General features: G+C 43.5%; 3 protein-coding genes across 3 annotated transcripts; 2 read left to right on the top strand and 1 right to left on the bottom strand.

The window, feature by feature from the left end:
- Window positions 1-179: 179 nt before the first annotated feature.
- Window positions 180-4533, top strand: LOC128278599 (pyruvate dehydrogenase phosphatase regulatory subunit, mitochondrial). The gene is made up of 8 exons (XM_053017328.1): window positions 180-718; window positions 804-1485; window positions 1553-1646; window positions 1995-2550; window positions 2620-2827; window positions 2900-3169; window positions 3260-3460; window positions 3526-4533. Exons 1-8 carry the CDS (start codon window positions 180-182, stop codon window positions 3763-3765), a joined length of 2790 nt encoding a protein of 929 aa, XP_052873288.1. The 3' UTR covers window positions 3766-4533.
- Window positions 4487-5905, bottom strand: LOC128278598 (uncharacterized). Its single transcript, XM_053017327.1, has 3 exons — window positions 5309-5905; window positions 4888-5040; window positions 4487-4498 (listed from the first exon to the last, which is right to left on the bottom strand). The coding sequence occupies exons 1-3, from the start codon at window positions 5903-5905 to the stop codon at window positions 4487-4489; spliced, it is 762 nt and encodes a 253-aa protein (XP_052873287.1).
- Window positions 5906-7400: 1495 nt separating this feature from the next.
- LOC128267506 (uncharacterized) lies at window positions 7401-17233 on the top strand. Its single transcript, XM_053004354.1, has 11 exons — window positions 7401-7530; window positions 10550-10850; window positions 10958-11077; window positions 11155-11281; window positions 14949-15075; window positions 15231-15329; window positions 15411-15551; window positions 15626-15915; window positions 16163-16459; window positions 16553-16837; window positions 16936-17233. Exons 2-11 carry the CDS (start codon window positions 10617-10619, stop codon window positions 17130-17132), a joined length of 1917 nt encoding a protein of 638 aa, XP_052860314.1. The 5' UTR covers window positions 7401-7530; window positions 10550-10616; the 3' UTR covers window positions 17133-17233.
- Window positions 17234-20358: the final 3125 nt, after the last annotated feature.

Raw genomic sequence — 20358 nt, 5'->3', positions numbered from 1 at the left:
TAAGCTTCAGCTGATTCAGGTTCAGCTTGAAGAGCGTCCTAAGCAAAGCAAAGCCAAACAAAAAGAAGATCTTTCCGTACATCTTTATTTAAGCACGCTGTGCAAAAACAGCTGTGCAGCTGTCAAAACTTTGTTTACTGTTTTCGAACGATGCTATAGGGATCGTGTGCAAAGTAGCTATGTATCGTGCCATAAGGAATACGCAAAAGAGTTATTCATTGTTTTGGCGGCCTTCAAATTTACGATGTGACTGCATTCTTGAAGACAACTCAAAAAAATTAGGTGTGATCAGTGTGCTTCATAGTAGCACCCCGGAGCAGCGCTCTTATTCGACCGGGGCTACGACGGAACGATGGGATTCTGGTCTTCCATCGGGCTTTACCAACACACCGCCGAAGGATGCTCGCGTTGTTATTTGTGGTGGCGGGATGGCGGGAGCCGCCGTTGCATATCAACTGGCCCAGCGCGGCTGGGGACCCCACACGGTGCTGATCGAGAGGGGACGAATAGGTGAAGGCAATCCAGGACACTTCAGTGGGCTGTTAGGTGAACTGAAACCGACCCACTCGCAAGTTCTGCTAGCACAAACTTCCCTAGAGTTGATCCGCGATTTCGACGCAAAAGGCCTTCCGACGGGATGGAAAAAGACGGGTTCCCTCAATCTGGCCCGGACTCGCGATCGAATGACCATGTTTCGTCGCATGAAATCTCAGAGCGTGTGAGTATAATGTCGCACGTTATGCGACAAACTTATTTTTGAGCACAGGTTTTTTATGCCTCAAATGGGTTTTCACTAATTGCAGATCATGGAATGTGGAGTGCGAGATTGTTGCCCCGGAAAGGTGCAAGGAACTTTGTCCACTGATAGACATCAGCGATATTGTAGGAGGTTTATGGATTCCCAATGACGGTGTCGGTAATCCAAATGCATTCTGCCACAGTCTGGTACTGGAATCTCTAGATAAAGGGGTAACGGTTGCCGAGAACTGCTCCGTTATGAGGGTGAATCAAAAGAATGGTCGCGTCAACGCGGTTGAAACTACCAAGGGCACGGTGGAGTGCGTCTATTTTGTCAATTGTGCTGGCTTCTGGGCACGTCAAGTGGGGCAGATGTCGGAACCGTATGTAAAAGTTCCTTTACATTCGGCGGAACACTACTATCTCCACACGAAACCGATCGCGGGACTCGGCGACCAGTTTCCGGTAGTGCGTGATCTAGATGGTCACATCTATTTTCGGGAGAATGATGGTTGCCTGCTAGCTGGAGGATTTGAAACAATGGCCAAACCTGCCTACGAGGATGGAGACATACCGATGACAACGGCCGAACGAAAGCTTTTGCCCGATTGGGACCATTTCCATCCGTTGTTGGAAGAGCTACTGCAACGGTGCCCGTCCTTAAAGGACGTTCCTTTGGACAAGCTTTCGAACTGCCCGGAAGCCTTTTCGCCGGATTGTAAATGGATCATTGGTGAATCGCCTGAGGTATAGAGTAGGGTCAGTTGAGTACTGTCGGTGATTGATAGATGCATTTTTTTATACGAAACAACAGATACAAAACTATTTAGTTGCTGCGGGAATGAAAACGGTTGGAATGTCCGCTGCGGGCGGTGTTGGGCGAGCTATTGCAGACATAATAACACAAGGTGAGAATCACCAAAGGTACGAGAACGGATTGGGTCATGTTAATTGTTTCGTTACAAATAGCGACAGTGTTTTAATTAATTTACGTATTTTTATAAATTTGTTGGTTGTATTGTTTTGTTTCTAACGATCATGCAATCCTTGTTCTAGGAAATTGTGGTAAGCAAATGCAACTTACACTAACTAGTTGTGGAAATGATAACATTTTATTTCACGTTTCATTTCACATATTTTGTTTGAAACTGTCTGTTCCACGGTTTTTTAAAAATACTTTTCACATGCTCCATATTTTTATTTTCTCGCAGCATAATACTAAAATATTTTGTATGCTCCACTCTCTGATCTTCAAGGCTATTCCACTGTGGACCTACATGAGCTAGACATATCCAGATTCTTAGGGCTGCACAATAATCGAAAATTTCTCCGCGATCGCGTGCGTGAAGTGCCAGGACTGCATTACGATTTAAATTATCCATTTCACGAGTTCCGCACTGGACGTAACCTTCGGATGTCGCCTATCTTTCCGGCGCTAAAGGAGGCAGGAGCGGTCTTCAGTCAAGTCATGGGATACGAACGCCCGGCCTGGTTCGACAGGAAGCTTTCTCAGGATGAAAGAGGCAGACCAAAGTTCCGAATTGCTACTACGAATGGTTTTGGCAAGCCGCACTGGTTCGACCACGTCCAGAGCGAGTACGAAAACTGCCGCGAACGAATCGGAATGAGCGACTATAGTACCTTTACGAAAATCGATCTGTGGTCGAAAGAAGGCGAAGTGGTCGACTTGCTGCAGTACCTCTGTTCGAACGACGTCGACCAACCAGTCGGGTCCATCATTCACACCGGAATGCACAATCGCCATGGCGGATATGAGAATGATTGCTCGTTGGCAAGATTGTCGGAAAATCAGTTAGTATAAGAAGTCGTTTCGATAAAAAACATATGTTAGTTTAGATTTTTTCTACTATTTCTAACCAGCTACATGATGATCGCTCCAACCGTCCAGCAGGCGCGATGTAAAGCATGGATCGAGCGTCATTTACCAGCCGGAGGGCGAGTTAGTGTATCGGATGTAACTTCCATGTTTACCGCAATTTGCATTATGGGACCATTCACACGTATCATGTTATCTGAACTGACCGATACTGAGCTCTCACCGAAACATTTCCCGTTCTTCACCTGCAAGGTTCGTATAAGTTTGTTGGGTAGAACGTTTGGATGGGTTATTATGATCTTTGAGTTCTATCGAATTTTCTAGGAATTGGACGTTGGTTTAGCTAATGGAATCCGCGCTTTAAATCTTACACACACCGGAGAACTGGGGTACGTGTTGTACATACCGAATGAATTCGCGTTGCACGTTTACACGAAGCTCATGGAAGCCGGACAAAAGTATGGTATCCGACACTGCGGATATTATGCGATGCGAACGCTTCGTGTGGAAAAGTTTTTCGCTTTCTGGGGACAGGATCTTGATACCTTTACCACGCCCTTGGAGTGCGGTCGTATGTGGCGTGTGAAATTTGATGTAAGTGGCAACGTCTTTAGATGATGTGCTTAGTGTTTTCCTGCTGATACCATTTGCTGATGTTTGTATCCTCTCATTACCCATTTTTAGAAAGGGATGGACTTTATCGGGAAGGAAGCATTGCTGCAGCAGCGCGAGAAAGGCGTCGAAAGAATGTACATACAACTTCTGATCAATGATCACGACCCAGACGTAGACTTATGGTCCTGGGGTGGTGAGCCAATTTACCGCGACGGTGTGTGCTGCGGACAAACAACAACTACGGCGTATGGTTTTACGTTCAAAAAACAGGTACATCCGGATTAATGTCACTTGCCCAATTTGATTACCGTGATTGCAAACGCCCTTTTTTACAGATATGCCTAGGATTTGTAAAGAATTTAGACCCAAGAGGTCGAGCGCTCACTGTTACCAATGATTACGTTCTCAGTGGTGATTATGAGGTGGAAATTGCTGGCATCCGCTATCCGGCAAAGGCGAATCTTCACTCACCGAATCTGCCCACGAAGTACCCGGATCAGGAACGGGAAGCGTACAAAGCTACACGCGACAAAAGCGATGAAACCAATTTGCTCGCGTATAGACCGAATAATTAGATATCAGATAATGTTGATACAACTATCGTTGTGAGTGTCTTGTTGATGTCATATATTTATAATTTATTCATGGTTTTGGCCGATCAGTTACATCAGTTACCCAAGTTTGAAATTATTCAAAAGATAAAGGAATATAAGATTTTACATCGCTGCGAAGAGAAATCAATACGATTGTGTTGAATTTTTCTTTACGGCGAAGTGCAGCGTGGAATAATAAAAGTTGTTAGTAAAAGTTGAAGGTGACCCAACGGTGTCATGCCTACATTATGTACTGTGTGATGGAAAAACTGTGCCTGAATGGCTGAACACTGATATTTGATGATGTCTGATGTTCGAGACCACCTTGAATTTAGCTTGGATAATTTCTTCTAGTATATTCCCGTTTGAGCTTAAAGGAATTACATTCTTTTCTTACTTGTCTACTGTGTATAAGGTATTCTTATTTTTTCTTTTTAATATTAATCCTAAATAGTGCTGGACACTATCGTTAATCCTGCCTTTGCAATTTAAAATGGTTGGCGTTTTATCCATTGCTGAAGCAGTTGGATTTTACATTACTTGAATCAAAACGATGAAATACGAGCAAGCAGATGCAATTATCTGAAAAAAGTAAGTTGCTTGGCTTATAGGCTTATGCGCTAGGGATGTTTTAGTAAATTGATAATTACTCACGGTCATAACGAGTGTTTGATCTAGGTCGAAATATTCATATAGTGTAGTGTCATTTCGTGCCCTATTGACAATAAGAAAAAGGATGTCCAACTGCGGTCGAACAGCGAAAACAGTGTAATAAATACAAATATTAATATTATGAAGCATCGGTTGGTTTGCATTTGAGTAAGTGTACCATAGCTTTACTAATACTTACACTTTGATTTAAATGTTTTGTCTTGTAAGCATTGTTGGCAGTAAATTTTGAGCATCCCGAGTTGTATTTCATCATCAAATCTAAAATGGCCACAGTATCATCGCCAATCTAATGCAGTATGGAAATATATGCACAACAAAAAGGAAACTGCATCTCTCCGCTACTGAATGTTTTAGATTTTTATAAAAAGAAGGCTAAAATGCTAGTTTCGTAAGCGCCCACCAACTGCTTCAACATGTTCAGCTTCGTCTTACCTTACGATTGAAATCAGCCGTCGTATCAATGATGAAAAACATCTGAATTAGGCTAGCGGCGGCCGACACCAACGGTAGCAGAGTTTGACCAAGCTTATCATTGTTCACGGATTCACTGGTCGTGCTGGACATTTTCCCATAGCAAAGGAAAAGCTGTTACACCCGTTGCGGAATGTTGCGTAAAGAGCGATGAAGTAACAGGTGAACAAAAAACGGAGTTGGAGCAGACAAAAGCCTCATTGGAGACGTTCATGTTGGTCATATTGTAGTGTCCATTGTGTTTTGTCATGTCTAAATTCTATCCTACGAATGTGTAGCGGTGATTCGTAGTATGGCATACTTTCGTTAGATTCATTGTTGGATCAAGCTTTGATTTGATTGCGCCTCTTGAGTGTTAAACAGAGTGTCGGCAACGTCTTACCTGCATGGTGAACTGCACAAAATGCATTCCTATGATGAGGAGCAAAGCTGGAGAATAAAATTGCACCACGATTGCTGCCACATCGACCAGCTTGTCGTATTGCATAATTAGATTGCATAGCATATTGTTCCCAGCCCGACCAAATCGGGGTGATTCACGAAGCAAACAATTTTCATTTCGAGTACGATCATGACGACCGAATGTCGCGGGTTTGTTTGAAGTGTGTCCAACTACCAACCTATCCAAGGACCGATTCAAATCGGTTAACGATAGGGCCATAAAAGAAAATATGATGCCCATCTCAACAGATATCAGCAAACAGATGGTGGCTGGCAGTATCGACATAAGCGATGAAATTATTATGCCACTAGTCTCGTATCGTGTATCGCTCAGATTTGCCCATAATACACAGAGGGCCATCAGTTCGATTGTTTGTTTCGCGATTAACCGCCCATATCGGTCCCATCTGCTACTGGCACTCCAATGGTGCACGAAGTTCTGAGAAACACAGTTTCTGAGGTAGAGCCATTTTAATTTCTGATTTAAACTTCGCACCATAGAGCCATCCTTCAATCGGTGGTAGTAAATGCCAACCATCACCAGTAATGGTAAGCCATAGGAAACTACTTTCTCTATTTCGAAGAACCTTTGGGACACTGTACTTTCCAAAAACTGCGAGCCATTAGAGCTGAACGTTAATGATAGATTCCAGTAGCCGCCTACTCCGATCGAAACTATTAGCAACACAAACTTTAGGACCTGCAGTACACGGCGAACAATTTTACTGGATGTCGTTACACGTTTGCCCCACGGTCATGAGATTGTCACGGAAGGCAAACAGAACACGTTCAGTAGTAGATAGGCAACAGCCCAGGCGTTGATCATCCACAACTTACGTGCACGGTTCATCACGGTATAATAGGGCATTCAGACAGAATTTCCTTGCGTTTCGACCCTGTGCGAGTAGATTGTTTACTAGTAGACAAAGATTAATGGTCGAAAGTGTCTGTTTCCAATTCATAATGCATCCCATTACTCAGAAGTTTCAGAATCACGTCGGTTTTCGGTATTTGATTTGGTGTAGATGCTCCTGCTAATGTAATTAAAACAAAACCCCCAACAAGGCAATTACGTTAATTACTGTTTGCACAATAATTATTCGTGAGATTAATCATTATTTAAAACAAAACATCAACAGTACAACATGCCGATGGATGGCGGGGACTACGATAGGAGTGATAATTACTAATTTAAAGAATATCGAGAGATAAGTACCTAACACTCTATGAAGGTTTTTTTAAATAGAAATATTGATAGACAAGAAACTGATCCCAATAAGTGATTTAATTGAAATGCTTCATTTCTTTAGTGCTGAAAGAAAAGTTTCACCGCTGATTGATCTTACTATTGAATAATTAGGCTTGTTGCATTTTTATGGGTTTCATGGGTAGTTGAAAGCTTTAAATTTGAAATTTTACTAAACACAGCACAACAATAGCATTATGACAGACGGTCATCAGATATAGTATACAGCTAAGAGTAGAAACCTTAGGCTAGAGCTGCTGCTACTCTCCGAAAACATCGATCACCAACATCTCTGACACGCTTCAGCATGTGTTGGGCAATCCAACAGCATCATCTTGTACCAACACGTGCTCATCACGTCCAAGATAGAACCAATGGCCGTACGAAAACCAGCAATATGACACCACCTACACGGCGGGACAGCGGGAAAACCTGGTCGCTCGAAGTTTTCGTGAAAATGTTTCAAAACATATCGAAACGAGCGTGTGTTCGAGTATATCGCCTGTTTCTCGTGTGCGTGTCTGTGGAAGGAAAAGATCGACCTCCATGTGGTGAAAAACAGCGAGTGAATACAGAGCGGTCAGTTTTCCGCGAGCGATTAGAGCGTTTAGCAATACCGTACCGCGTTGTCGATCTTCAGTACTGGATGAATAATTTCGTATAGACATGTAGTGTAGAATCGGAAAATGGGCCTAAAATGAGTTGCAAGGCATTATTGTTCCTATAAAACCGATAAAATTCACTTCGCGGTTCAAGTAAACATAGTACATAACAGCTGAATGAGAATAGTATTGCGTCGGAAGATATTTTCAATCATTGTGGTGAAAAGCAGTGCTACTATTTCAGTTTAGTTTATGACCATTTATTGAGATGTGAGGAAAACGGGGGGCAGTGGAAGTGCACGCCGGCTGGTTTGGGTTAGTTGATCGTGCTTAATGCTTTAATAAAGTTGATCGCAGAAATTTATGAGCGAGACGAAAATACAGTGAATAATGTTCGGGCACGTTGCGGAAATGTGCTTACGGTTGTGGTCCTAAAATAAATCTATATCTCTGGTTAAGGCCGCCGTGCATAACTCCGTTACGTATTTATTCATCTTTCACAATCCCCCAATTCGGTGATGTGGAAACACAGGAGCCGTAACTAAAAATATTTTTATATGTAACTTATTATAAGTTTATTCGTAAAAAGAGGCAGAGCGGGGGCTTCAATTTTTACATTCAGCCTTCGTGCACCATTCCAGAGTAAGAGTTCGAATCGAAATACGTTAATACACCTGCAAACTGAAACTCTACGTGAACGACAATTATCCATTTCATTTGACGCTTTTTTCCCGAAGCAATAATTAGAACTGCTTCGGGAGGCAAGGGGGCAACGGTATGAAGTATAAACCCATTGTAGTTGCCAAATTTCTAGACCATGTTCTTTGTCGCAATTGTAAATCATTCCAAATGTTATCTATTCAATATCTGCAAGTTAAAGGATATCGTTTAGGGAATCGACCACCCTCAGAAAAGGGAAGCAATGTAAAATTGAAATAATGAAACGTGAATTTTCATACCGAGTAAAGTGTAGCTTAATGTAAAAGCTTTTAATAAACAATCGCGCTGTTGATTCATTAATTTATGCTTGAAAATGAAGTTGCGCTCGATATGGATGACCAGGAAATACGCTAATATTCTCATTCATTCAGTCAAAAATCCAAGATACATTCGCCAAATTGCGGATATGGTTTTCAAACATATTTCACATATTTTTCACATACCAAATGTTTTGGAAGGTTGGCTTCGTTGGCGAATGCCAGTGATGACTACTACTAGGTGTGTGCGTTGAGAATCGGAAAATGTTTAACACACAAAAAATATTTTTAAAATTTTTATGCAAATTTCTATTTTATTCGAAGTATGTGCAATCGCTAGCTATACATTTCTCCTATCTCTCTGCTTAATCATGGAGTCCCAGACGAAAGAATTCTTCGACTTTTTAAGTTAACTAATTAGTCATTCCATTTCGACTTCCTCGTAGAAAAACGAAGGGCTGCTCAACCAATACGTGTCGCATCGATGAAAATGAATGATAATCGGAAAGAACCAAGTCTGGTGAATAACGCGGGGAGGGATAGCAGCTCCCATCCAAGTGATTTGATAGTATCCTGAAACAGTTTTGTTTTTTGGGCGCCTGGTGCTTGATTCTACGAGCCACCAGGCGCCCCCACTAGAATTGCATTTTGGTCGTTTTTCGATCAATGCATGGTTCAAATAGGACATTTGTTATCAGTAGCGATCGGAATTAACGTTTGCATCAGATTTTAGGAGCTTGTGAAACACCACACCTTTCTGTCCCATCAGAAAGTCCATTTTTTGGAGTCCTTCGGCGCTTTTTTTTGTTAAGTCAAAATCGCCATTTTGAAGTATTTTAAACCACTTAAAGCACTGCGATCTTCCAAATACAAGTCCCGACAAGCATTTGGTGCGATTCCGAAGCAGTTTTCTTCAACAGGGGCAGAAAAATAATAATCCCCGCAAACCGTCATTTTCAGGCACAAAAGTTGACATAGTTTATCCCTTTCAAAGATGGGTTGCAAACCGAAATATTTTTTTCTTCGACCTGAAATCGATTACCTGATGTCAAAACAAGGTAATGATGAATGAACCGCTAAACTGGGAAGTCCCAATCGGCAGGTACAGCCATCATTCTGAATTTCCGATTCTCAACGCACACACCTAGTAGATGTATCGCGATCGGGGCGACGATTCTTTCAATCAATGAGATTCTTCTGGCAAGACAAACAGAGCATATTGAGCTGAGCGTGTGCTGATCGTTGGCAGGGCCGACCGAAAATGAGCCAAAAAATATGAAAGGTATCAAACGGCCCGAAGGTTGGCGCACGGCGGATTTGTACGTGGTTTAAACGCATCTTACGGCGAAACAGGTTCGCACCCATTGTGCAGTTTGCGAGAGCACTTGGTTTCTTGATGAAAATTAAGAAAAAAAAAATGAAAATACCTGCCAAAGTTAGCCCTCATCTTGCAGGTGCGTCGAAATTTAATATTCAAAGGGATTGAATGATTTCTGCAACTCATTTCGGACAAGCACAGATGGCTTGTTGCAGATACATTACCTGTTTAGTGTCATCGCATCGGTTAACCATTTGCAAAGGAAATGCGATCAGCTCGCACATTGGCAGTCCATTAACTGGATGCATATAGAACAGATCTTGAAATCATACAATCTTGAACATAATGTAAATAAACATTACTTAGTCGAGCCCCTTAAGTTGGCTTATAACTGGAACTGAATACTGTACACTGGAAAGGACAATGTTGCTTATATCTTAGCAAAAAAGCGTAGTTTGATTGGACACTTCTTTGTACTTTACTATCAAAATGACAAATCCATAAATGAAATACCACAACATACAATGCCATTTGGTGCTGTAATGTTAGAACAGCAGGCTGATGCGCTGGGGACGAAGTGCGAAAAATTAAATTACGTTTATTGACCAGCTCCAAATAGTTTTGAAGGAACTGATTTTTTGATATTTGATATTTGAAGAAACAGAATGTAAAATGGAAAATGGATCATATATCGGACTGAAGGTGCTTTCGAAGTCTCGGAAGTTTTGTCTAAATCTTTTCGAGATTGCTCTGTGCTACTACAACAGTGGAGGATTGTCCACGCAGTGGACTGGTTTGCAACATTTTGTGGTATCGTAATCGGATCTATTTTCGAATTTATGGCAAAATGGCCATTCTTTCGTTAGTGAAACGTCTGCCGAGCTGCCGTTTTCCGAAGGTTTTAACAAAATCTTTATTCACTACGCTACCTCAACGAACAGTGTTTGATAGCTGATTATCGCAATGTCAGCATCTATTATTAGATAGTATTTGGTTTTATCTGTTACATTTTCCTTTTTCGTTTCTCTTTCGATTGCAGTGGCAGTGCAGGTAGGCTAGTAGCCACACAAAATCGGTTGAAGTGTTTTTGAAAGCAACGAAGCACAATGTCAACCCGCCGATCTGGACCAGCGTCAATGCAGCAGCTGCAACCGCAGCTGTCCATTTCCTACGGGGAGCCGGAGAAAAAGCAGCGCAGCAAGTGCATGTCATTTGTGTGCTGCATGTGGAAGGTATTTACCTGCATTTTCTCGCACGTAACGCTGGTGGCCACGGTTGTGGCGTACTGTTTCCTGGGCGCATTTACGTTCGAACACTTGGAGGCAGAAAACGAACGAAATGTAAGCGAAAATTTGTACAATTTAAGAGGGAACAGTTGTTGCCGATTCCTTCCGGAAATTGTAAATAATGCAACCTATAGTGACACGGTTCCGTTGCCCATCTGCAGGTTAAGAAAGGCATCAGTTCGATTCGCGTGAACCTTACTGACGCGATCTGGAAAATGACCAACGATCGGCCCGTTCTTCACCAGCAGAACTGGACCTCAGCGGCCATAATGCATTTGCAGGTTCGTGGTGGATGTCAATGCAGTATAGCCCCGGGGGAAAGAAGCCACTCCTATTAACTCTATCACTTCTCCAACAGTCATTTGAAAAGGAAATACTCACTGCCATGAAGAAGGACGGTTGGGACGGCAACGAAGACGTAGACCAAATACAGTGGACCTTTTTTGGCGCCCTATTTTATTCCATTATCGTCATAACTACGATCGGTAAGTGATGATGCCACTGCTGAGGAGGGGTGTGATAATAAATAATGTAGTCTTTAGTGGAACGAAACCTAACCTAAGATCCTGGCCCTTAGCGAGAGCTTCGCTTCTCTTCTTTCTTGTTTGCCTGTCGGGGTTGGTCAAACTGTGGCCCAAACTGTGGTCCTCCGCCGAACGGACTGAGGCCGGGACCCACGGCTCCTGGACCGCCAAACGGTTGCTGATAGAAGCCCCCCGGTTGGTAGGGATAGCCACCGCCCCCCGGAAAGTATCCTCCCGGTTGGCCTCCGAAACCGGGATTTCCGAAACCGTTTCCGTAGGGAAATCCGGCTCCACCACCCTGGGGGAAACGATTGTACGGCCGGCCGATGATACCGGTGGGACCGCCGGGTCCGACGAGGATCCCGTTACCTCCCGCACCGTAACCTAGCGCACCACCGTACCCACCAGCACCGCCGTACCCACCAGCACCGCCGAACCCACCAGCCCCACCACCGAAAACCTGGCCACCTGGCCCGTACGGTAGACCCCCTTGGAACGGCAGACCACCTCCGCCGAAGCCCGGGTTAATGCCGTACTGGTTCGGTCGGAACTGTCCGTTGGCGAAGCCTCCGCCGCCAAATTTCTGGTTGAACCTGTTTTGGACATGTTGGACAGCTTCAATGAAATGACACCAAGGAACGGCTAATAAAAAATGCCCTCTTACCCAAAATCATTCGGTTGGCTGCCTTCTCCGAATTCGCCGGAAAATTCGTCGTTTTGTGGCCGTCCGAAGGCTGGCCGTTTGGTCGTGCCTTCCTTTACCTCGTACCGTCCTCGGCTACAACCAACGAAAGGATATGCTTTCAAAAGATGCACGCACGCACGTGGCATCGTACGCAACATACCGATCGGTCACAGTGTTCCGCTTCCGGTCCGATGCGGTGCTCGTTGATCCTTGCAGCGCGATCAGGTCGCTTCGCACGTTGAAAGCATTCGGGTTGGTCTCGGCCTTCTTCGACCACGACCACTGCTCCTGGGCTGCCGTTAATGCAAACAGTGCGGACACAGCCAACAGGCGCAGAACCAAACCTGTCCACGTACCCGGCCGAAGGAGCGACGAAATGGAAATTAGTTGCTATAGGTAGCTCACAAACTGATAATTCGAAACTTGTTGAACATTTAAGTATGAAGCTACACTGTAAGTGAACCATAATGAAAAATCACTGGTGTAAAATGTTTAAGACCATTACGGCGTAGGGCCACTTTATCCTGGTTATCTCTGCACGACCCTCATGTGCAAGTAAATCTCGCTAGACGTCTCATACACCTTGACACAATCCTCAAGGATGTTTTTGTGAATGTTTTTGGTAGACGATATTATTTTGGGTCGTTGCATTCCGAATCGACAATTTATTTTTTTTGTTTTTTTTCCTTCCAACATGGGACACTCCTTTTTTTGTGCGAAGATTGACACCCCATTCGTTTCATTCGTTAATAACTGCAGCCCCCAATGCTAATGATCAGTGACAAAATTCGTTTCTCATTTTACTGCCACTGTCCACAGTATTTAACACTCGGTGTCAACACTCGACACGTTTTCTTCACTGCACTTTGCCAGCTTTCAGCCGCTACTGTATAAGTCCATCTTTAGTACACGCGATGAAAGAGTGTCCATTTAACAGTTTTCAACAAACGAGTACAACTATTTTGTTAATTTGGGAAGGCCCAAGAAAACCATTGAAACCACCATCACCTTGTTTGAACATTGTCTCCGTGGACTATGTGGTAGTTCTGTGGATACTACCGCCGGCTGTCGCTGTCGAATCGCTACTAAGAAGCTGGCTTATTCAAAGTTACTACTTATAGTAACTCCAGTGGACAAAACTCACACCAACGTGCGTAAGGTTTCGGTCAGACGGGGGCATTGTATTTTGTTGTGAGGCTATGCATAGCGGACCGTGACCGGCGTTCTCGGCTCCCAAGATCAACTAGCTCAAGCAAGCGGTACCAAAACTGATCGTATTTGGTGGGCTGCTTTTTTTTCGCACACAGTGTCATAAGAGCTGTCACGCAGGTCTTTCCATCGAGAGAAAGGAAGTAGCGGTCTCTTGGGAGGAACGCTATCTAAACAAAAACCAATGCCATAGCAACCGAGACACAACAGGGTGTCTGAGCTAGCCAACGTTTCGCATCTCTCGGGGGCAGACCCGTTCAAGCTACCGATGCCGCGCTTCGAACTGCGAAACTTCCCATTCACACAAAGCGACTCATCAAGGATGTTGCATAATATTCCGCTGGGACTGGGACTGTCAGAGTTGCGGATGGCGCGCGCTGCTCGATGACTGTTATTAGTCACATTTTTTTTATTTTTCCACTACTCAGCCGTAACAAGGGTTTTACCACTATTTTCAATTAGCCTTGGTGCTGTGCCGAAACTAGGCACAACGCTTGGAGTAAAGTGTGAAAAACTCGGTATCTAACATGGAACGATTTAAATTTGGACTGTATTGGAATTTGCATTTTGAGTAACTGTTCTTCTTTAATTTGATAGGCAGCGAATGATTAAGCGAATGCATGATACAGTTAATGAAGCATTTGTCGACAAGCGTATAGAGTTGCTTTCGATGTTATTTTAGGCCTAAGTGATTCGAGTAGATCGAGGTGAGTTGAGCCGATTTTAGTACCTTTTATGGTAATTTCATCAACTGGTACACCACTGGTCTGGTTACATTATTGCAACGAAAACGAAAGTTTACATTACAAAGAAAATGGTTACATTCAGGCACGAAACGCAACTTCAGTTCGCAACCCCGACGACGAGCGGATAGACGGCACGGCGTTGACGAGAACCGGCAGAAGTGAATTCGCTTGGCTAGTGTGATTTAGCAAGTGCACGTTTGCTTCAGGAAACCCGATGTAGGTTAAGGTCAGGCGGCGTCTCTCGGCAGTGATCCCACGCACCGAACGGAAACGCTTACGCCATCGTCCTCCCGAGTACCATTTAGTGTGTGTGTTGTTGTCTGTGTTGCCGCTTCCGACGACGAGCCGTCGGTCATCATCTTATGTCCGCGACTTTTTGTCAGCTTTTGTCAGGGTCGTTTATGCGATTGTGGGGTGGTCTGTCTGTTGGCAGAAATCTGCTCTTTGTGTGGTTTCATTCACGGGCGGAACCACGCGCTTCGGTGCGATCCTTCATCTCAATGTAAAAGTTAGTCGGGCATACGGAGGTGCAAAAAATCACATTCACTACCTTATTAACGCCACGCTAGCTATGGCGGAAACGAGCGTACGGTCCACGAGCGGTGGTATCCATCCGGTACTTCCGGCGATCGAACTGTGTCTTCTCCAAGAGCCGTAGAAGATCACATTTACGAGGTTTAAGTTTAAGTTTTGAATACTTCAATGTATTTGGTATAATGTAATATAATATTTAACTCGGGCTACGTTTTTCCTTGATCGATGCCTTAAGCCCACGCTGCCAATGTCGTTCGAATTGGCCAATTGACAGAGTAAATCATATTTTATTATTATTCCAATGGTTATTCCACGAAATGAGAGTTCATCATTTCGCGTTGTGCGTTTGGCAATCCAACAGGTTGATATTATTTTTACATAACCCCGGAAGAAGTAATTTATTCGTTCACTCGCGTTTATTCTTTTCTTACGTTTATTCTTTCACTCGCTGCAGGCTATGGCCATATAGCGCCGAAAACATATATGGGCAAAATTTCGACCATCTTTTACGCAATTCTTGGCATTCCGTTAATGCTGCTATGTTTATCCAACATCGGCGACATTATGGCCAGCTCGTTCAGGTAAGAGGTTTTGGAAGGCTTAAAAATTTAACCGACTTCCGCTTCAGCTAATATTGCGAAACAGCAGCCATTAAAACTTTCTGTGCCGTTTGAAGTTAATTTTATTTTCGTAACTACAAAATTGCCCTCGTTTTTCCTACAACTTTCCACCGAAGGTTTCTTTACTGGCGTGTTTGTTGCTATGTGTGTACACGCGAGCCCAAGCGATCCAATTCCAGGCGCGGGCGAAACAATCGAGGAACAGTTAGGCAAGGGTAAGTGAACCAAAGCAATGCTTCGTTTGCTAAGGTCGAAACTGGAAGATTGTGATAATATGCATTCGGCTGAACTTTCAGGCGAAGCAGCATGCGGTCCGGGCAGGGACCAGGAACCAATTTGAGGCGATCGGTACGCAACTCACAGCGCTCGGCCGACTCTGGGTTCGATCCTTACTACGAGCCTGGACTGCCTCACGCTTACTCTGACAATGATTGTAGGTAGGTAACTTGCGGATGTTTTCCACGATTCGAATCTGGGTCACACACTGATTTTGGTGGGTAATGCTTTCCAGATACAATCCTGCCATGGAAGATTCATTTTATCCGGAAAACGAGCGCATGGGCCATCAAGGAAACTCGAAGTACGAACCGCAAATGTCAAACGGCGCCGGCGGTTTGCGGTCGAAAGGTGGCCGTGGCCCACCGAACCCGGAACAGTTTGCCAACGATGGTTATCCGCGAGGATCGCAACAGTTCAAGCGTTCCCAGCCACAGTCTCGCGCCGAGTCGATGGGACTAGACCATTCGCAAAGGTCACTGCAGAAGCCGCGACAAAATGACTCCAATTATCGGAAAGCAGCCGGTAAGATTCTGATCTCATAGAATTTAACGTTCATTCCACATTAGCTTCGGGGTCGTAAATAGGCAATATATGGTAGGTTGAATATCGTGTGGTGGTGGGAGTGTGTCACATAAAGGTTAATACTTATGTGCTTCTGTTTCAAAGTGAAACAAACGTTAAACCCTAACCTAATTTTCAAATATGTCATAAGAACAAGCTCAAATATTATTCGTGATTTTGATTTCGATGCTCCATGACTTGGGACCAGGAGCGAGGGCTCAATCGCTCGACCGCCGTATGTTCCGGCAGGACTCTCAAATGGTCGACATGGAAGACGAGTCTCCGTGCAAGACGCCGGTCCTGTGCAACAAGTATGCTATAGACGAACAGGATGATTCCAGGAGGTCCCCGAGGCCGAATCCTCGCAGTCAGTCGATGCCGCGGCAAACTCGATACGGTGATCGCCTGATGCCAGACAGATTGCCCTACTACACGGAGGATAACGAAATGGGTGAAATGCAAACGGTGCGCAAATCTATACCGAGACGGCGCGAGCCTCGGCCAGGTAAGAGAATTACTTTCACGTTCAGGTCTGGAGCTATTAAAATCAGCTAACCTACTGTCAGTGGTAATCAAATGATCTTCACATTTCCGCAAGTGCCAGCACCATCACCACGGATAATGTCACCGATGGGATTTGCGGTCCATCGACAGGCGCGCCATCTGCAAAACGTGATGGACGACAATTCGCTGTACGATGACGATTGGGACATGCACAGTGGCGAGTTGCCTCCGTCATCGATAGTGCGACCCGTGCCGATTTGGTTGTGCGTTTTCCTAGTCGTCAGCTACATCATTGCCGGGGCATTTATGTTTTCCGAATGGGAAGAGTGGAGTTTCCTCGATTCCGCCTATTTCTGCTTCATCACGCTGACAACTATCGGTAGGTTCAAACACTTCGCTACAAACTGTTATTCGTTTCGCAGATTTAGGCTTGTTAATCGGATAATTAATTGCTTCTACTATTGCGTGCATTTTCAGGTTTCGGAGACTTCGTGCCTGCCCAGGGCGTGAAAAATGATTCCGAAATATCGATAGCACTTTGCTCGCTGTATCTGCTGTTCGGAATAGCGCTCCTGGCCATGAGCTTCAATCTGGTGCAGGAAGAAGTGATTTCCAACGTCAAGAGTGTCGCCCGGCGGCTTGGTATACTCAAAGAGGAGGAAATAGATGATTAGACGTCTCCGATGGAGTCGCCCCGTTTTACCGGTTCATTTTTTCTGTTTTCGCGACATCCGCGATTTATCTACTGGAGTTACAGTTAAGCTTAACGACAATAAAAATATTCAATTTATATGCTTCATATGTTCTATGTGTTCTATTCTTTTCTCAATAAATTCATCAAATTATTTTGGGATTTGTAATAAGGAAAGAAAAACTATGAAAGAGGCAACAGCTAAATCGATTCATTCAAACGACACTGGGAAAATGATGTGGGAAAATTCGTTCTTACAAAAAAACTAGCTGCTTCTTACAAAAAAACTGATTTCAAAGGGTCGAACTTCCTGGTGACGTATCTGATAGCCTTCCCTTCTCACTTCCCGTTGGAACATGACCAAATTCGTACCAGCTGAATTTGGCTCAAATTACTTGAAAACTATTCGAGTTTTGCTGCAGTTTACCCAGATTTTGTAAAGGAGTTTCCCTTTCTAAAGGAGAGAGGAGCTTCAAACAACATTTTTACGTCAGAACATTTCCCCTTCCAAAAAACTCCCACACGCATAAGTTGTTTCGATTGGTTCGAAAACAATCCGAATTATCTTGAATTTTTTGTTACGTTTGTATGGGAGCCGCCCTTTCCGGTAGGTGTGGGAGCGTCACACTTTTCTATTCACTCTCTGGTGTCATAAATCTATGTGCAAAAGTGCAAAATTTCACGCGGATTGGTTCAGTAGTTTTGGACAAAAAGCGGAACAGACGACGAAAATACCAAAAAAAAGAAGCAATTTTTGAAAAAATTAATATTAACAAATATAGCAGTTTGAACCCCAAATCGTGTACCCCCAATTAATGGGATTTTGGTCCGCTCTGGTCTAATTATGCGACCAATGCATACAAACTTTTCTTAAATTCATCTCAGGATCAACTAACTAAAAATAAAGTTATTGTCTACGTTCCAATTTTATCTCCAATTTTTTTAAATTTTTATTGTCTGTCCAATTTTATCAAACTTAGAGAGGAAAGTTCTCCTGCTGTTTGATTCTAGTGCGACTAAAACCAACCACCATTAATTAATTAATTAAAAATTATACAATTTTCAAATTAATTTAGATACACCACTTCGTATTATGATAGTTGTTTAATTAATTTATGCCTTGAATTTAATGAATTTATTGTGATGTTGAAAGAAAGCAGTCTGGGCCTGTTGTTCACGTTTGGCGCAAAGGAGGGAAGATGGAATATTACTTGAGCGAAAGAACTTCCTTCGGTTCTGTGATTCATTTGTTGATTCCCTTCAAGAGTTCATATTTACGATAAACTCTTCTCATTCTGAGCAGCGGCTTTCTTGAACAAACTTTACTTTTGCTATTTATTGTTGGACAATGGTTAAAAAATACTCCAGTGTTTCTCGTTCGTGACACATTTTCTATTTTTTGTCGTGCAAATCTTGTGTAAACCAGTAATTCTACTAAGTGACGTACAACATACGGGAATTGACGACGCAATAGAGAAACGTGCGTTTGTAGCCATGTCACGGGTAATCCAATCTATGTTGTTAAAACAGTTGATACCAGGCATCAAGCTGCTAAGTGTCGCTAAGGTCATTGGCAGCCACAGGTACATGGCAGCCGAACCACATAGGAAATGTATCGGCCCCTCAGTTGCTCTCGCCTGCGAGATCAGAGAGCAGCATATTGTGTTTTTGGCGAAAAGTGATATTTTTAGACTGTCTCCATGCCGTGCGAATTGATTTTGGTGTTTTTCTCGTGACGGTGCAAAATTTGAGTTTTTGTCGAAAGTGTACAGCGATAAAGCACGGTTATTTGCACATGAGAGTGATGGCCGGGGGTTTAATTTAGCTCTGCAGGTTGTGGGTAGGTTTTGTGCCCAAGCTGAGGGTTCAAAAATAAGCAGCCTCAAGCCAGATAAGCAGAGATTTGTATGCTCAGTGAACTTTTCTTATTGAAAGCATGGCCAAAAGAAAACGTTATCAAAAGGAAGTAATGCAGAGTAAGTCTACTATAAATAAAATCTGAAATGTCCTTAACGAGCGGCTTTTACCTGCAGTGAGACTTGCTGTTGTAAGGTAGAATATACAATCTCAGCAACCAGGATTCTATTACCGAAGCTATGTGCAACACAGTCGGCACTGAATCATATTACCGATCGCGTCTGCCACTTGAAAGATCGCGCGTCGTGTTCGTCTCTAGCCATAACAATATGACACATGCCGGGCGAAGTGAATGATGTTGTCCGCGGGCATTCGGGGAGGGAAGCACTTCTGGGATGTCATAAGTAACCTACCTGAGAATGTCTCCCCACATTTTCATAATGACGGATTGTTATTTAAAGAAAAGGGCAGGTAAATAAATACGCCGTAGTACCGCGGTTGAGAAAAGTGGAAAACAGGACCCACGCGAGCGGTGTACCAGCAGCTCTAACGAAGCACGGACACGGATGGTTTCGAAAGGTTCTGCAATGCGGTGTGCAGTGATTGCCGACGATCGGCGGCTTCTCTGCAGTGTGGTCATAAAGTACGCGGCCGCAGTATTGGGTGCTCTTCACCTGACACGCTTAACGTTTTTATTTACAAAACGTAAAATAGAGGACGGCCGTCAATCAAATAAACAAACACAACTCAGTCCGTCGTTTGAAGAATGTCAAAAATAATTTCCCAAAATCTTCTTCCACCGCGAGCCTGAGCAGTTCATTCATTTCGACATTTTTGTACACTTTGAAAACGTTAAAAACAGTCATTGGGCGTTTCAACAGAATTTATGCCTCGTCTTTCAAAGTGAAAGTTACACCTTTGAGTCAGTAAAGTTTGAGTAAACTAATTAATGTATTGCTTCGGAAGGTTCTTTAGACAACGAATAATTTTAAAACCATTCCAACGCGAACTGAAAGTGTGTCTGATGTGTGTCTATATTTCTAAATTGAGGCGATGCAGAAGTATTGCCTGGGAAATATGATTACGAATATGACTATTAGAGGTGAATACGACTGGGGAGCATTTTCATCGGCAATGGACTCCTGTCTTTTGACACATTTTCCAGCATCGTTCATCCTCCAGCATCCATTCCAAGCACAGGAGATATAAGAATTCTTCAGTGTTGGGGACAACGCCAACGCCATGATTTTCCAACGAGGAAAACTTTACGGTTACCAGTGGTGACGAGAAAACGCTATTTAAATCGAAGTGAATATACAGCAAGATTGCCTGAATAATAATTCTTCATAACT

This window comes from Anopheles cruzii, chromosome 2 (assembly GCF_943734635.1).
Source record: "Anopheles cruzii chromosome 2, idAnoCruzAS_RS32_06, whole genome shotgun sequence".
Lineage (NCBI taxonomy): Eukaryota > Metazoa > Arthropoda > Insecta > Diptera > Culicidae > Anopheles > Anopheles cruzii.
This window is presented reverse-complemented; position numbering and strand designations above follow the sequence as displayed.

Excerpts from the sequence above, each read along its gene's own strand:
- LOC128278599 (XM_053017328.1), top strand. The coding sequence starts at position 180 with ATGTATCGTGCCATAAGGAATACGCAAAAGAGTTATTCATTGTTTTGG. Across the intron at positions 1,486-1,552 it reads TCATTGGTGAATCGCCTGAG|ATACAAAACTATTTAGTTGC; the intron begins GTATAGAGTAGG and ends ACGAAACAACAG. Across the intron at positions 2,828-2,899 it reads TCCCGTTCTTCACCTGCAAG|GAATTGGACGTTGGTTTAGC; the intron begins GTTCGTATAAGT and ends CGAATTTTCTAG.
- LOC128278598 (XM_053017327.1), bottom strand. The coding sequence starts at position 5,905 with ATGGTTGGCATTTACTACCACCGATTGAAGGATGGCTCTATGGTGCGA. Across the intron at positions 5,041-5,308 it reads TTGTGCAGTTCACCATGCAG|CTTTTCCTTTGCTATGGGAA; the intron begins GTAAGACGTTGC and ends CGGGTGTAACAG.
- LOC128267506 (XM_053004354.1), top strand. The coding sequence starts at position 10,617 with ATGTCAACCCGCCGATCTGGACCAGCGTCAATGCAGCAGCTGCAACCG. Across the intron at positions 15,330-15,410 it reads CGAGGAACAGTTAGGCAAGG|GCGAAGCAGCATGCGGTCCG; the intron begins GTAAGTGAACCA and ends CTGAACTTTCAG. Across the intron at positions 16,460-16,552 it reads ACGGCGCGAGCCTCGGCCAG|TGCCAGCACCATCACCACGG; the intron begins GTAAGAGAATTA and ends CATTTCCGCAAG.